The sequence below is a fragment of the Rousettus aegyptiacus genome, unplaced genomic scaffold (assembly GCF_014176215.1).
Source record: "Rousettus aegyptiacus isolate mRouAeg1 unplaced genomic scaffold, mRouAeg1.p scaffold_m13_p_13, whole genome shotgun sequence".
Classification (NCBI taxonomy): Eukaryota; Metazoa; Chordata; class Mammalia; order Chiroptera; family Pteropodidae; genus Rousettus; species Rousettus aegyptiacus.
Window position 1 is genome coordinate 35,044,813 of NW_023416288.1, and position 15,178 is coordinate 35,059,990.

Below are 15,178 nucleotides of genomic sequence, written 5' to 3' on the forward strand. Positions count from 1 at the left end.
GAGAGAAATCTGAAGGTATCTCTTTTCCCCCAAACCTTGAGGATGATGATTTTCTTTTGCTTCCGTTGAAATGGACCAAGTGATCAGACTCCCCCAGGCCGGCAGGCATTGGTGGCAGGAAAATAAATCATTCTGATGGCCAAGGAGAGAGAGGTTGGTGGGGGAGAAAAACCTACTAGAAAACAAGAAAGGCTGAGCAAGGCGCAAAGATAGATTCCATCTTTGAGGTCGGCATCAAAGGGGACTTGGGTTGGAAATTAGAAATAAAGTGACCTCCATCATAGACTAGCCCAGAGCATCACTGTACAGATAGAGATGCTATTTTGCAAAATGTGAAGTTTTTCAGTTTTCTTGCTTTTATTCCAAACAAAGCTCTGAAGGAAGTCTGGGCGCGATCAATCTTGCTCACCAAAAGCCTTGACAGCTTCTGGCCCTTAAGAACACATTTCAGCTTCGAGCTCTTTCCAAGATCAAATGTGGCCGTGCAAAGAGGAGAGCAGGAAATGCAAGTAAACAAGGAAAACTAGTCTTTTTAAAGGTATTTTTTTGGCAGCGCAGAGAGTTATGAGGCTGCTTTAAAGAAAGGTGCTTTGCGGACCCTGGGACGGCAGTTTTGGCATTTGCTTTCACCAGAAAATATTGAGGGGTTAAGGAGAGGGGGAGCTACAGAGAGGGAGCAGCACTGCCCTCATATCGGGGAGGCTTTGTCAGGGGCTGCGTGGGTGAGGGCTTTCTGCTGTCTCAGCGGCCTTAATTCAAATACCATTTGGAAGAAAACACTTTCCTTTGACTATTCAACACTGAAATCTTCCCCAAATCTATTTAACTCAAGAGATATTTTCATAAGGATTTTTTTAATATCTAGAAAGCTGGGGGAGGGTCAGTATTTTCTCTTTGAAAGCCAAACTGAATGTGTTGACTAGAAAGATGTGGGAAATCATATTGGAATCTTATTTTTAAATCTACACCCTGAGGGAAGAAGGAAGACTCCAAACTAGTCCTCCCCTCGGCTGAAGAGTAGATTTTAGAAAAGGGTTCAAATAGTGGTATCCCAGAAAGATTTCCCTCTAAGTGGATTGCTTCCTCTTCTTCTCTCTCTCCCCCCCCCCATTTCTCCCACCCCACTGTTCCTTATTTTCCCAGGTAATTTTATGAATTTTATGCAATTCTATAAAATTATTACTTAAAAGACTCCTGTGTCTATTCAGTTTAGATGTGAATGACCAGAAGCGCAGAAGCTCCAGTCCTCACAAAGACTGGTTTTCCAGCCGCTGCATTTCTGAGATGCGCCATATTTCAGTGGGGAGATTGGCATGGGATGGGGAGCAAATCTACTTATTCCACAATTCAAACTCTTTAAAAAGAAAATAATACATATATCAAGAGCCCCCAGGATAGATATGGGGGAAGCACTTCTGGCTGTGAGAGAAACACCCAGATTTTTACAGCTGCCTGGCTTTGCATCTTCCAAGCCCTTTTCTTTTCCTTAAAATGTGAGGTTTCCTAAAAGTAGCTCCTGCAGACCCAGCAGGCATCCAGAAATGGCTCCAATGCCCATTTCTAAAGATCATCCAAAGGAACTTCCCAGAGGACGATAGGGGCCATGAAGATGGATATTTTGGATTGCAAACAAAATGGCGACATTTTCCACCTCTGCCTCAGAAACATATAATCCAGGGACAAGAGATATTTATTTCTCACATCAGATGCTCCTGATCCCCAGACCCAGGTGGTTCCTCACTTCCAGCTTTTAGAAGGGATGCTGATGCGGATGCAGTTCTGACGTTTGCACTTTCTTAATTTGGTCCCTTCTCCGAGCAATTCTTTAATCTGAAGATGAAAATATTTCCCTTTCCTATGCCTGCTTTTGCCTCTTACCAGCTAGCCAGCAGGCAGCCCAATCTGAGATTCAGGAGTGGAAATGTAATGTTTAGCTCTTGCAGCATCAAATGAAAGAAGTACTTATAAAATTGCATTTTTATTAGAAAGATATTAATCTCCTTTCTCTCGCCCCCTCCCCCTGGGGCCATGAAAGGAAGCCGGGGAGGGAAGAAGGAGAAGAAATAAATCCAAAGAATGCCAGTCCTAAATTCCGGGAGGAAGCCCAAGCTGGGACTCCAGCAGTCCGAGGACGGGCTGAAGGAGGCTCCTCGGAGCTCAGCCCTTCTTGTGCTGAAGACCCGGGTGAGCCTCTGTTTCTTTCCAGCCCCCTCTCTCCCAGTAGCGATTTTAGAAGTGATTCTTTTCTCCTGGCTTGATAAAGGCCTGACGTAGCATCCGCAGTCTGGTTGCTTCTTGAAAGTGTTCGGCATCCTCCGCGCGGCTAGCGATTCTCCGGGTTAAGGCGTTGGCTGGTCCGCTTTGACCGGAACAAGATTGTGGACGAAAAGACAGCCCTGCCTTAGTCCCTGGCGGTGGGCCGCCCCGGCACCTGTGCGCCCCCCGCGGAGCCTTGTCCCTCCCGCTGCCTTTGTTTCTCCCTCACTCGGTTCTCCGCAGCCCCTGCGCTCACCGCGGGCCTCCGTGGCAGCTGGGAACCAGGCAACGCAGCGCGCTGGCCGCTCGGCGTCTCCGAAGCTGCGGCCGCCAGGAGCTCCCGCTGCCTTCGGGAGAATTCGCCGTGCTCCAGGGCGAGCCGCCAGGCCAGGCCCCAGCCGGAGCTGCAGGGTGGCCTGTGGCCTGCCTGCTCAGCCAGTTCGCCTCCGCCTCCATTCCACGCAGACCCCCATCTTCGGCCAAAGAACCCCTTCCGAACGCGGATATTATTCAGAATAAAAACTTTATTTTGTTTCTCAGAGTGTGAGCAGCAAGGAATGTAGAACTCTCAGAACAAATCTAGTATTTTTCCCGTTTACAGATTTTCTTCAGTCTCGCCGGATGTTACAAACTTAAATCACTGTTTTCGAAAGCTGGATCCTCTCTGGTATTATTGCATCATTACCGTTTTTATAAAGGAATTACATTTCCCTTTCAAATAAAAAAATTTCCTATATACGCCAATACACTATTGAACAAAAGGCCCAAGAAACCTTCTGAACAATCAGGGTACAGAATTTCTTTAATATAAATACGAACGGATGGGGATAAATAATATTTAAAACTTAGATTATTCAATGCTTGCAAAAAAAAATATAAATAAATCTGACTGTTCACCAGCATACACACACGGAAAGACGTACACTTAGTCATCCTTGCACAGGGAGCCCCTGTTTCAAAGCGCCTTTGATTTTTTTTCTCGCTCTTTACAAGTGCAATTAAAAAAAAAGTCAAATTAAAAAAAAAAAGTAATTGCTTCCCCTCGGGAGCCATAATGTACGAACAAATTCACATTGAAGAACTCGGCTAGAAAATTTGTTCATATACCCTGTTTCTGATCAAAGAGTAGAGAAGGGAAAGGGTGCAGGGCCAGCGGCCGAGCAAGGGGCGGGAGGAGATAAATATCGCTACTGATACTGACAGCCATTCCAGCAACCAAGATTGCTACGTCACATAAACTATAAAAACGCCTTACTAAAGAAAACAAAACGGGGTGTGGGAGGGTGGTAGGAGGACAGAGGAAACAGAAAAGGGAGGGGCAGGGGCAGGAAAATCTTAAAACAAAAAAAGCAAACGAAGACGACGATGAAAGGTGGGGGGTGGGGGACTCTCCTGGCGCACAGCCCCGAGCCCACCATCACAGGTGGGTGAGCTTGGGGGCTTCCTGAATTCTTCCCTGAGAAGGATGGTGGGCGGTAAGGTCCGTGTAGGTGGGGTGTGGCTCCCCTGGGCCAGGCCCATGATGGTGACCGCTGCCCAGTGGCCCAGCACCCCCATAGTCCATGGCCGAGGTGGCGTGGGGGAGGTGAGTTAGGCCAAAGAGGGCTGGCCCAGAGTTGCTCATGGGCTCCACATAGCTGCCCCCCACGAAGACGGGGCTTCCCTGTAAGTGTGGGGTCCCATAGCTGCCGTTGCCCTGCAGGCCATGCCCGTGAGGGTCATAGTCGGGTGTGCCCCCTGCGCCTGCCCCGCCTGCTGTGTAGCGCTTCTGTGGGAGCGGTGGAGGTGCGCAGCTGGGCAGGGGTGCAGGGTAGGAGGCAGGGGGCAGCCCGTAGGCACCCTGGGGGGGCTTGGAGAAAGGCGGGGGCGACTGGGGCTCATAGGGGACACTGTTGACCAGTGAATGCATAGAGTTCAGATAGCCGCCAGCGCCAGGGGGCACGGGGCTGCGACTTGGGGACTGGCCGCCTGATGATGTCAGCATGCCCTTGCCCTTCTGATCCTTCTTGTACTTCATGCGGCGATTCTGGAACCAGATCTTGATCTGGCGCTCGGTTAGGTTCAGCAGGTTGGCCATCTCCACCCGGCGCGGCCTGCACAGGTAGCGGTTGAAGTGGAACTCCTTCTCCAGCTCCACCAGCTGCGCGCTCGTGTAGGCCGTGCGCGCCCGCTTGGAGGACGCCTGCCCAGGCGGACTCTTGTCGCCAGCGCAGCTCTCCCCTACCGGGACAGAAGAGAGAGGAAAAGGGGCGTCAAGGGCTGCCTGCAGCCCCGCCCAGCCCCTGACCCAGCCAAGCTCCTCCTTGCTCCAGGCCCCAAAGAGCCCTCCATTTGTCAAGGCCTAGAAAGGGGGAGGAGGATCTAGGTGCTGTCTGTCCTGGTGGGGAAACAGTGCCAGTAGTTGGGAAGCCAGACTCTCAATCAAACTGCAAATCATAGGCCTCTCCAAGGGGATAAAAAACAGAAAAGCAGAACCTTTAGTTCATCTTCCTGGTCTGTATTTCCCTCCTGGAGCTATTCATTCTCTGACTTATTTATTGATCCTCCAGGCCTATCAGACTACAAGCTTCCTATGGGCAGGTCTCACCATCTCTTCTCTTCACAGTAACTGAAATGTGGGCCACCTAATATATACTCAATAAAACCTTCACTCTTTGTGTGAAGGATTGGACAGCTGCCTCAACTGACCACTTATTTAGTCTCTCCAGTAGAAGTGGGTGGAGTGGAAGGTCTTCTCTACCCAAAGGAAGAGATCCCATCAAAAGTATACATTTCTGGTGGGGAGGGCTTGGTCTCTGACGCTGGGTCCTATTACTTAGGGTTCTCCATGTTATCAAGCAGCCTGTCCCAGCTTTGCCCACTAATCTTGTGCCATTCTGTCCTCCCTGCCCCCACCCCCAAACCCTGGCTCAGGAAGGTGCCAGATGCTCAGGCTCAGAACAGAGCATTAGCAACTGGAGAAGGCAGGGGCAAAGGTAACCAAGATACTGGAAAGCCCAAACTCCAGGGCCTAACTAACCTCCACTGGAGTCTGGTTCCAGGAGGCCCATGTGTATCCTATTTGGATGACAAGTCCCAATGCCCTCCCCCCAGGAGATCCCTGGATGCCTTCAATTTACTAAGTCTGAGTAGGGCCTTCCCAGAGGTAAGGCAGCCACTCCATCTGCTGGAGCAAAAATTAAAAATAGGCTCTGGTTATAAGCAATGCATTGATTCTAACTTGGAGGGTGATTAGGGCTGCCACATTTCAGATTGGGGTGAGTGTCACAATTTCCTGTGCTAAAAAGAAGGTGGGGCTCAGGTTCGTTCTGCCCAAAGGTTGGAACTCCAAGTGTGGAACAAGAAAGGATTCAAACTCACTAGGCCTCACTTGCTCTTGGGCAAGTCCAGAGAGACTTCCATAAGGTTTCTCTCTCTGGGGTTTCTTGGGCACAGAGTCCTGTCACCTCCCTAGTTGCAAAGACTCTGGAAATCTTTGTAGGGTGGAAATAGGAGGAGCAGTGAATTCTTGGAAATGTTCCAGCCTTCCCAGACCATGCTGGAGGTGGCTGGAGGTGGCTTGGGGGACAGGGAGCCGTGCCAGAGGGCCCTCCTCCAGAAGGCACCCCTTTACCTGAGCTGGAGCCGCTGGTTTTCTGCTTTGTGTTCTGTCGAGACTCCTTCATCCAGGGAAAGATTTGTTTGGCCACAGTGGGAGAATTGAGCAGGGGGCTCTTGGCCGAGCTGGCGGGGGTGGGGTTGCTGCTGGCATTCTGAGGTGGGGAGACCGAAGAGGGGGGCGGGAGTGCCGCAGGAGCTGGTGCTGGGGGCTGCGGTGTTGGTTGAGGCTGCTGGGGGGCAGGGGGCGCGGCCTGGGGCGGTGGTGGGGCCAAGGGCGGCTCGCCCAGGCCTGGAGGCTGGCTGGGCGGGCCACTCAGGGTGTGCAGACATGCCTCGCTCAGCTCATGCGCCTTGGGGTGGCCCCCAGCGCTGGCCGGTGACTGAAGTGAACAGGCAGGTCGGTGGTACTCGCCGTCAGCGCCCAGTGCTGCGGACGCCGGGTACGGCTGCTGGCTGGCATTATAAGCGAACCCGTTGGCTGCCTGGTAGGGGTAGCCACCGTAGATCGCCGAGCTGTCGTAGTAAGTCGCTTTTTGCATCGCGTTGTTTCACGATCTTGATCGCACACTCTGACAGGGGCTTGACACCCGTGAGGGCGCACATTGGCACGCCCCCTCGGTCACGTGACGCTCCGCCGCCAATGGCCGCCGTGCGCAGACCTGGGGGGGGGGGGGCGAGAATCGCAGCGCCGTGAGGGCTCCGCGCAAATCCATCTTACTCTCAATAGCTAAGTGACATGAAAGCCATAAAAGAAAAAGTGGTCAGCAATATTTAGCAGCACGACTTGGCCCCGGGCGCAGAGAGCCGCACTATAAAAAGCCGCTGGAATTTACTGGCGGCTACAAATATTTGCTTAACTTGCGTCTGGAGTTGGGGGGTTTTCCGGCGAGAGAGAAGAGTGAGGGCTGGAAGCCGGGTTTTCGAGAGCTGGAGTCCAAAAGATGAAAGGCTTGATGGGCTAGAAAGGAACTGGATTAGAATCCTTTTCCAGGGAAGAAGAAACTCGGGGCGTCCCTTCCTTCTCTGCTCCTTGGCCTCGTCCAGCGGAGCCCCTCGACTCCTTCCCTCTGTAGATTTTGGGGAAGGAGTAAGGAGGCAAAAGGGGGAGTTTGAGTCGCCAATTTTTCCTCCAATCCTCGCTTTAGGACTGACATTTTCCAAAAGAGCCCAACACGGGTTAACTTCCCATTCAGCCCCTTCTTGCACCTTCCAGAACTCAAGAGAGGTATGCACTAAATTTTTTTTCAAGCAGTTGCCCTACTCAACCCTACTGGATTTCAGAAACTAAGCTTGTCAGGCAGGTAGTCTACGCTTGTGCAGGGATATGACCCACTTCCTCCAATGAGCCCCTTGTGACTAAGAAAATGAGAGAAAACTTTAGATGGAACATCCTGTGTGGGGAGGGACCAACAAACAACATCCACTCCAGCAAGCTAAACTCAAATCTTGGACAGCTTTTCTACTCCTCTCCTTTTCCTACTTCTCCGCGTGCCCCAGCAAGCCACTCCCACCACTTCTCCCCTGTTACAAAAGGTCCCCAGACCCTCCTGCCTTGGACTTTCTGAGGTGCTGTTATTCAGGACAACTATCAAATTCTACCTGCTAAAACATGATGGATTAGAGAGAAAGAGAGAGAGAAAAAAACCCACCAGGAACCTGAAAAACCAGCGTTCATCTCCATGACCACGGCTTGAACTCTCCTTCCAACTTAACGATAATAGGTTCTGTCTTAGAAACTGCTATGTAATTTGATGTATGGGGGTCATTTGGCTCTGGACAAGGGATGGAAGCACAAGCCATAAAATCCTGCCAGAGTTCCCTGATCTTTGTGTGCTGCTGTTGTTGATATTTGTTACTTGGCCTATTTACTTGCTTCAGAAACACCAAGTAAAGGGCAACCCTGGAAATCTAAAAAGCAATGGAAATCATTCTCAACACTTTTTTATTTAGAAAGCAGTTTTCAGAAGTGAAATCTATGTTTTATTTTTGTTTTCAGCCTTTGCATGGTCAACCTCTAGTTCTGCTCAGGAAAGTTCCATATGAGTTTATATATACTCACACTCTCAGAATGTTAGTCTCTCTGATCCTTTAACAAAATTCCAATGACAAATCCATGAAAGAAATGGTTTACACTTTGCACCCCAACTATATGTATTTGAGTTCTTGAGTTATTCACTTTTTCCAAAAATAGCAGACACTTTGATAACTAGAAAAAAATAAGCATCTATCAGTGGATGATTATACTGTAATTTTGTTTTTAATAATAGACTCCTTTGGATTTCATTATTAAACCAACAATCTGACCAACATCTGGAAAACAAGCACAATTAATTTTCCAGAACTTCAATTAAAAATTACAGCATCCCTTATCCGGAGTTATTGTGCATGATCTTGAGTCCTAGAGTATTGTTTCTATTTTGGAGATAGGAAGCTACAGATATCACGATCGAAAGTAAATAAAGGATAAAATAAAATTGAAAACTGAATAGCATTTTAATGTCTCAGTTTCTGTTCTTTCACTGAAAACAGTTCCTATTACATTTGGCAGTGTTAATGTCTGCCATTACAAATTGTTAAGATACTATAGGCTTGTTTAAAATAAAACGTCAGGTTAAAAAAATTACTCCAGACACTTGAACAGCAAGATATTAGATAAAACAAAATTAAGCTGATTTTGAACGTGCCATATTTCAAGTGACTTGCTAATCCATTATCACAAGCTACACCAGCCTGCTGTTTACCTAAGTCTTTTCATCAAGTTGTGCATTATCTCGTTAAATCACAATAGTACCTTTAAAAGTCAACCAGCAAACAACAACCCCCATAAACTTAAAATATGAATTCACTTGGAAGATCCCACCAAAGTACATCCTATTGTTTGAGGTCAGCATGTATACCAACCACCTTGTGGCCCACACAATCCCCCCAACCCAAAGTTTGCAACCTAGTAAAGAAGTTGGAGATTTGCCAGCCAGGAAACTTTGCCTTGCACCCTCAAGTAAGGGCCTGGGGTGGGAGAAAATTCCTTCGAAAAGATGCGTTTCTGGACAATAACCCCCAGGTGCAAGAGCTGAAAGAGAGTTGAGGAGGCTAAATTGAGTGCAAGAAGCAAGCTCTATTGTCTCTGGAAGATCTGCCCAAATTCAAGCTTCTTCCTTCAGACACTGTTCTCTCTTTCCACTCCCGCCCCTTCCTCAGCCTGCCTTCACCCTGAGTTTAAGCGGGAACATAGGGTAAGAGCCCCCGCGTCCCCTGCCCACCCCTTCTGCCCTCCCCAACCCAGAAAAGTTGCGGCTGGGCTAGGGGAGAGGGAAGAGGTGGGGGCGGGGATGGGAAAGCGGCCTGAACTCGAAGTGTAAGGGTATCAGTCACTGCCGGGAAGGAAGCTCCAGCTTGTGAACTCTTCTTGAACCGAGATTTAAGTCTGCGGCCATAAATCACCGAGACGTAAACTCCTCCATTCAGCGCTGGGAGCGGCGAGATGTGGCCCTGCTTACCTTAACTTCTGATGAGCGCTGCAAGCGCGGGCTCGGGCTCGGGCTCCGGCCCCCGGCCCGGCTCCGCGGCCCGGCCGGGTCCCCTCAGCGCGGGATGGGCACCGACCCTCAGCATCAGCCGAGACGGCAGGCGGGAGGGAGACCCCGAGGCCCGGACACCAGCGGTGCAGAGCGTGGCCGCCTGGCTGCTCCGGCACGGCTCGCCCAAGGCGAACTGGGGCGGCTTGGACCCCCCCTCCCACCCACCCCACCCACCCACCCCTCCCCCAAACCCCCGCCCCCTGCCCTTCCCGAGGGCAGCAGCCGCAGCCCGGAGATAAGCGTTAGCGCGGCGCAGGGCTCTGCCTGGGCTAGTGGCACTGACTTGGGTATGTTTCTTATGAATATTACACGCGGAGCAGCGGCTGGTTGGGGGTGCAGTGGGGGGTGCTGGGGGCGGGCGGAGGGGAGGCCGAGGCGGCTGGGGAAGCGCGGGCCAGGCATGGGGGATGGGGCTGAGGCAGCGAAGGGAGGGACAGGAGCCATAGGGGGAGCTCAGCGGCGGGAGGAGGACAGCCTCCCCCCACAACCCCCAAAGCCCTCCCTCCCGGGCGTCACTAAAGTCCAGGAAAATTATGCTAATGAGGACAAACGGCTCTCACAAAGGGGATCTCTAGCCGGGCTCTATTTCTTAGGAACCCGTTTGAGAAACCATGTAACCCTCTGCCCCGGACATTTCCAGTTGACAGTGGAGGGGATCGAGAAGAGTTCCCCGGACTTTGGGCAGCTGACCTCACTTGCCACCCGCAATCCAAGAACCTAGAAGCCAACCTTTGGAGGGCAGGATAGGGTCTCCTTTATCGAGAGATCTCCCCAAGAGCAGGCGGGGCTGCCTTTGGTTATGCTTTTAGACAGAAACCCTGAAATCCTGGCAGCCAGGAGGGAAGGAGCCTGGGGGAGCTACATGGTAGCCTGCAGTGAAATGGGACACTCTAGGCTCAGGTACACAGAAAGGTGCCTAGAAACCCAGGTCTCCAGCTCTTGTGTGTGGGGTTCTCAGTACACACACAGCTCACTCACGGGAAAGACCCATAAAGCTCTGACCCCAACACCGGACATCAACAGTATTCCCCCCATAATTAGTGGCACACAGAGACGCCGTGCAGAGGAAAGGCCTGCGTGTGCCTGGTAATATTTCCACAACTTTACGGAGGATGGTCTTTCCCTCCTAATGCCGCCTTTAACTCCCCAGGTTCTGAAGCAAACTCTGCAAGGGTATGTGTGTGTGGCAAAAAGAGAGAAATGGAGCTTTCGTGCAATTGCAAGGTGTCAACGGCTGGTCCTTCTCAAAGGAAGGTGTTAAAAATATAAGTAGTATGTGTAAACTGTCAGGGAGCCAAAGTGTCACCTTAGAGCAAAAACAAAGCCAAGGGAAAGGGGAGAAATCAAAAAGCACTCCCGGCTAGGGTGGCCTCATGCATACCAATGGTTTTTGTCATTTATGGCTGGGCAAGATTTATGACTCAGAGCCCCAAAGCTGTAAACAGAGCACAAAACAGCAAACACTTGCTCCTCTGGCATATTGCGGCAGCTCAACTTGAAAGGGGGAGCGGGGCCGCGTAGGAGGCGAGAACCCGGCACAAAAATCCGCTCCGCGGCATTTTCTCTTCAAACCCGCGGGGTCGGATGTGGCATTTGAAGAAAGAAGGCGTGGGTCAATAATCAACCTGCACTTTCTCCTCTAAACTGCTGACGCAACTCCCACCGCCTTCTCGGCTAACCCAGCTGCAGGGACGGCCAGCTCTCTGTGAGAACCTGCCAGGGAAGGGGACAGCCTGGGCCAAGGGGGCTGAGGGCGCCGAGGTGAGAGCTGGAGTGCCCGGAGCGCATACCTTTCCACCAGCACTCAGCCCGTGCAAGACAAAACACCGGGACTGGACCCAAGCTGAAGAGCGGAAAGCAAGCTGGGGCAAGAGCCCGGCCGGGGCCCAGACTGGGCGGCTTCTGGGCGCCAGGCTGCAGCGGGCAGAAGCGCGGCTCTGACCTCAAGGCTGAGGTCCCGCGCCCTGGCACGCAGACTGCTGGGATTCAGGCCTCTCTGCTGAAATCCAAAGGGCTGGCTTTTGGAGCAAGGCAGGCGAGATGGTTTTAAAAATAATATATAATATTATATATTATATGTATAATAGATGTAGATTTTTGTTTGTTATTGTTTTTTAAAAGAAAAATACCGCCTGTCGATTTCCACCGCCAGAAATTACCCGTGCTGTCCCCCATGTTCTTTCTAGGCAAATCCCGCAGCCATTCACCCGGCTCCACCAAAACCACTGAGGTTTACGTTACTGAGAAGACTGCTTGGCTCCCCAAATTCCCCCAAGTCCCTGTGCTCCCCGATCTCTTGCCCATGGGAACTAGAAGAAAACATTTTCTCAGCACTAGAAGAATATTTGGAATAGCGAAGGTGCGCGCTGGTGCCATTCTACCCTTCTGGGGGCAGGGGTCTTCCTGTGGGCATGTCCGAGAGGGCCTTGGTGGCTGGGGTGGGGGGCAGCTGGTTGTGCAGCTTGGACAAAGGTGAGGAACAACTGTTGGCAAGCAGAGGCATCGAAATCTCAGAATGGGAAATTAGTGAGGAAATATGCTTGCCTGTGAGAGTGAGGCTGGAGTTTTGAGGGTAACAGGGGACTATGCCTTTTTTTATAGTTATATTTTAGCTATAATAGACTGGTTTTAGCTCTTTCCTTGAAGGAAAAAACAGCCAGTGATCTATAAATGTGATTGTTGGCTTCTTCTCACTGTACACGCTTTTATACAGAACCAGCCAGCTCCAGAGTCTTTCCTTAGATATTTATTCCACTTGCTGGTACTGAAGCGACAATAAAAAGATGCCTTTAACAAACCTCTATTCCCTCTCTCATTCTTTCTAGCGAAACTATATTATTTATGAGTCTTTAACTGGGTCAAAAATGCGCCAGAACTGGGTCATAAATCAAATGAAATGCTGACAAGTAATTGAACAGCAATTAAAGCTTACATTTTATTTCCAAGGGGTGTTTTAGAGCACTTGAAACTGCCTCAGTTAAACACGGTTAATGCCCAGGCTGGCAGAGGGGGAGGGCAGAGCAACCCTTTCATTCTGAGGAAGTAAGTCCCACTCAAGTAGGAGAAACCTAATTTGATTTTTTTTTTCGAGTACAGAAAGATATAAGATTTTTTTTTTTTTAAGTCACACGGCAAATCAGCTTCCTGACTCCTGGTAGGCACCCCTTTCTTCTGCTCTGAGAGCTCCGGGAGCAAAGGAAAGCCAAGTTTCTTTCACCCTTTTAGGGAGTTTCCCTCCTTCCCGGGAGTGGTGGGTCCCCAAAGCCCAATTAGCTAAGGCTTTCCCAGTAATTTGGAAGCACACAATTTAATTCTCATCTGCCTCCATCCTGGCTACTGCACTGTTTCTCCGAAGCCAGAGAAAAGTCTGCCTTTGCTTCCTGCAGACTCTGCTTCCAGACTTCCCTCCAGCCCAGGGTGCGCCGGCCAGCCCTCCAACTCTCTGGGCCAGCTGGGGGCATACAAGGGGGCAGCCGGGCCATACACTTTGTGAAGCCCAAACCCAGCTCGTGCTCCCTCTTTCTCCTGTCTCCTGAATATTAGAATAGCAAAGCTTCTGGACATCCAGCATGCTCACCCCCAGCCCCAAGCCTCTTCTAGATCTGAGCAGTCCTTCTCCACCGCTACCAGGCAGAGTGCTCAGGCAAACAAAGGCGCATCCTCTGGGTCCAGCTCCTTCCGTCCTGTGTGTGGGAAGGCGTGCGCACCCTGCAACCCAGCACTGAACAAAGTGGCCCAAAGCATCATCAATAAAATGGCAGTACATCTGCACACTCATTGATTTCCCTCTCCCAGTTGCTCCAGCTGCCCAGGTCGGCCCTAGCCCTCCAGCTCTGGCCAGCAAACAGGACCAATGGGGGAGCGATTCCCCTTCTCCCTCACCCAGCCCCCACTACCTCCAGGCAGTGTCGCCCCGGAGCACAGCGCCTGCCACTTTAGCCTTCCTGGGCGCTTTCTGACCCTCCTTCTGCCTAGGGCTCAGCTCCGGGGACTCAAGCCCTGCCGTAGTGGACAAAGCCACCCTAGCGCTAGAGACCAGCAGGCCCACCGAGTGCCCCTTAATTTACACCCCCAACACTTTCCAGGGAATTAAACTCAGTCTGAGGTGCTACTGGGGATCTTTCAAATGGTTTCAGTTCTAAAGGAGAAACAAAGGAAGAGAGGGGCTGAGGGTCCTGCCCCTGAACCAGGGTCTCCTGGCCTGACCTTTGTCTCTCACAGCCATAACTCACTCTGAATATGAACAATCAACGGAAATACCTTAAAATAAATTCCATCCTCCTGGTGTGGCCTCGAGTCCCATCGGCTAGCTGGCCCAGAACCGCTCCATAGCGCTGAAAACTGCAACCCGCTAGGAGAGTGCTCTCCGGAGAAGGGAAAGGAGGAGGAGGAGGAGGGTGCTTGGGGGTGGGGGAAAAGCTCTTGCTCTGTAGAGAATCTAGAAAACGTAATCACAGGCGAAGCCGAGCCGTCCGGGTCTCCGCTCCAAATGCCACAATAATGCGCTGTATTATGTGCTCACGTGGTCATACGTCAACTTAAATCCTTGTATTTGAAATAGGGAATCACTGAAGGAACTATGTTTCCAAGCGGAACATTTAGCTTTGGAGAAGGGGGCGTAAGGGACCGTGACCAGCAGTAGGAAAGTTTTGTCTAGTGTAGTAGGACACTGGGGGCATCTCTCCCCCTCACAATACGTGCCCCGCACAAGGTTAGTTATCTCCGAGTATATTTCTTCACACTCGATCCAAACACAAGGAAACAACAATGCTGTCCCCATTCTTAGAGTCCGTGTAACTTTTTTCACAGACCCACTCACAGACCCGCACACCCACGCACTCGTCTCTTCTCACCAACACTTCAAAGGCAAGACCCAAGCCCTGTTTCCAGAAGAAAACCCAGTAATAATTGTCCTAGTCGGTGGACTCCCTCAAGGCCTGCCATTGTACAGAGTTTGCTAACACCCACACCATACACCACAGCCACTGAAGAAACCCAAAAGGCCCATCATTACCTGACAAAAAGCTAAAGCACCTCCTCCAAGTCCAGTTGGTTGGTTTTATTCCATGGGAGCCCCCTAGGAAAGTCGTGCTTGGCTCTAGAATGCTGGGTTCAGAATTTCACAAAATCTGGAGGGACGCAGTGCCCTGGCCAAACCTGCACTTACACATTTCTTCGGTACATAGCTGAGTGATACACAAATGATAGGTTTCCAATGATGAAAATGTATGGGGAAAATGATCTAATTGTCTCTGCAAGAGAGGGGAAAATAGAGAGAACCAAACTTTCTCCCCCTTGAATTAACCTACAAGACAACCTGGGACCCTCTCTGCAGACAGGTCTGTCCACCTCCCCTAAGACAACTCCATGTCCAGCAGCAGAAACTGAACTAGACCAACTATGCTGAGGAGGAACCTGGCTGAAACAAATAAGCACCCACACACACACACTCCTGCCTTCTGATTGGTGACACTGATTTTAACACTTCACCCTCTCATGAGCTATCTGAAAATTTTCTCTTTTCAGGTTTTAGTTTATGAACTTTAGGGGTGCTCTGAGGTGGTGAGATCCTCATGCCATATTCTTTTGTTCCTTGAGAGTTGGTATTTGGCAGGCTAGGCCCCTCTGAGTGTGAGGACTAACTTGTAGCAGCTGCCAGAGGCTGTGCATGATTCTTCCCCTCCCCCCTTCTTCCCTGCAGGGGAACAGAAGGGGCCTGGTGAGAATGTAAGGTCCTCAGTAAG

At 50.7% G+C, this 15,178-nt stretch overlaps 1 protein-coding gene across 3 annotated transcripts in view; it reads right to left on the reverse strand.

The window, feature by feature from the left end:
• Window positions 1–1,962: 1,962 nt before the first annotated feature.
• Window positions 1,963–15,178, reverse strand: part of HOXA3 (homeobox A3) — a 46,055-nt gene continuing 32,839 nt past the window's right edge. For all 3 annotated transcript variants that reach the window (XM_016135937.2, XM_036230419.1, XM_016135938.2), the window contains 2 exons: window positions 5,870–6,515; window positions 1,963–4,476 (listed from right to left, as the gene is read on the reverse strand). In XM_016135937.2, the coding sequence (XP_015991423.2) occupies window positions 3,674–4,476; window positions 5,870–6,395 (1,329 nt within the window). In that variant the 5' untranslated portion in view covers window positions 6,396–6,515 and the 3' untranslated portion in view covers window positions 1,963–3,673. The remainder of the gene's footprint in view (window positions 4,477–5,869; window positions 6,516–15,178) is intronic.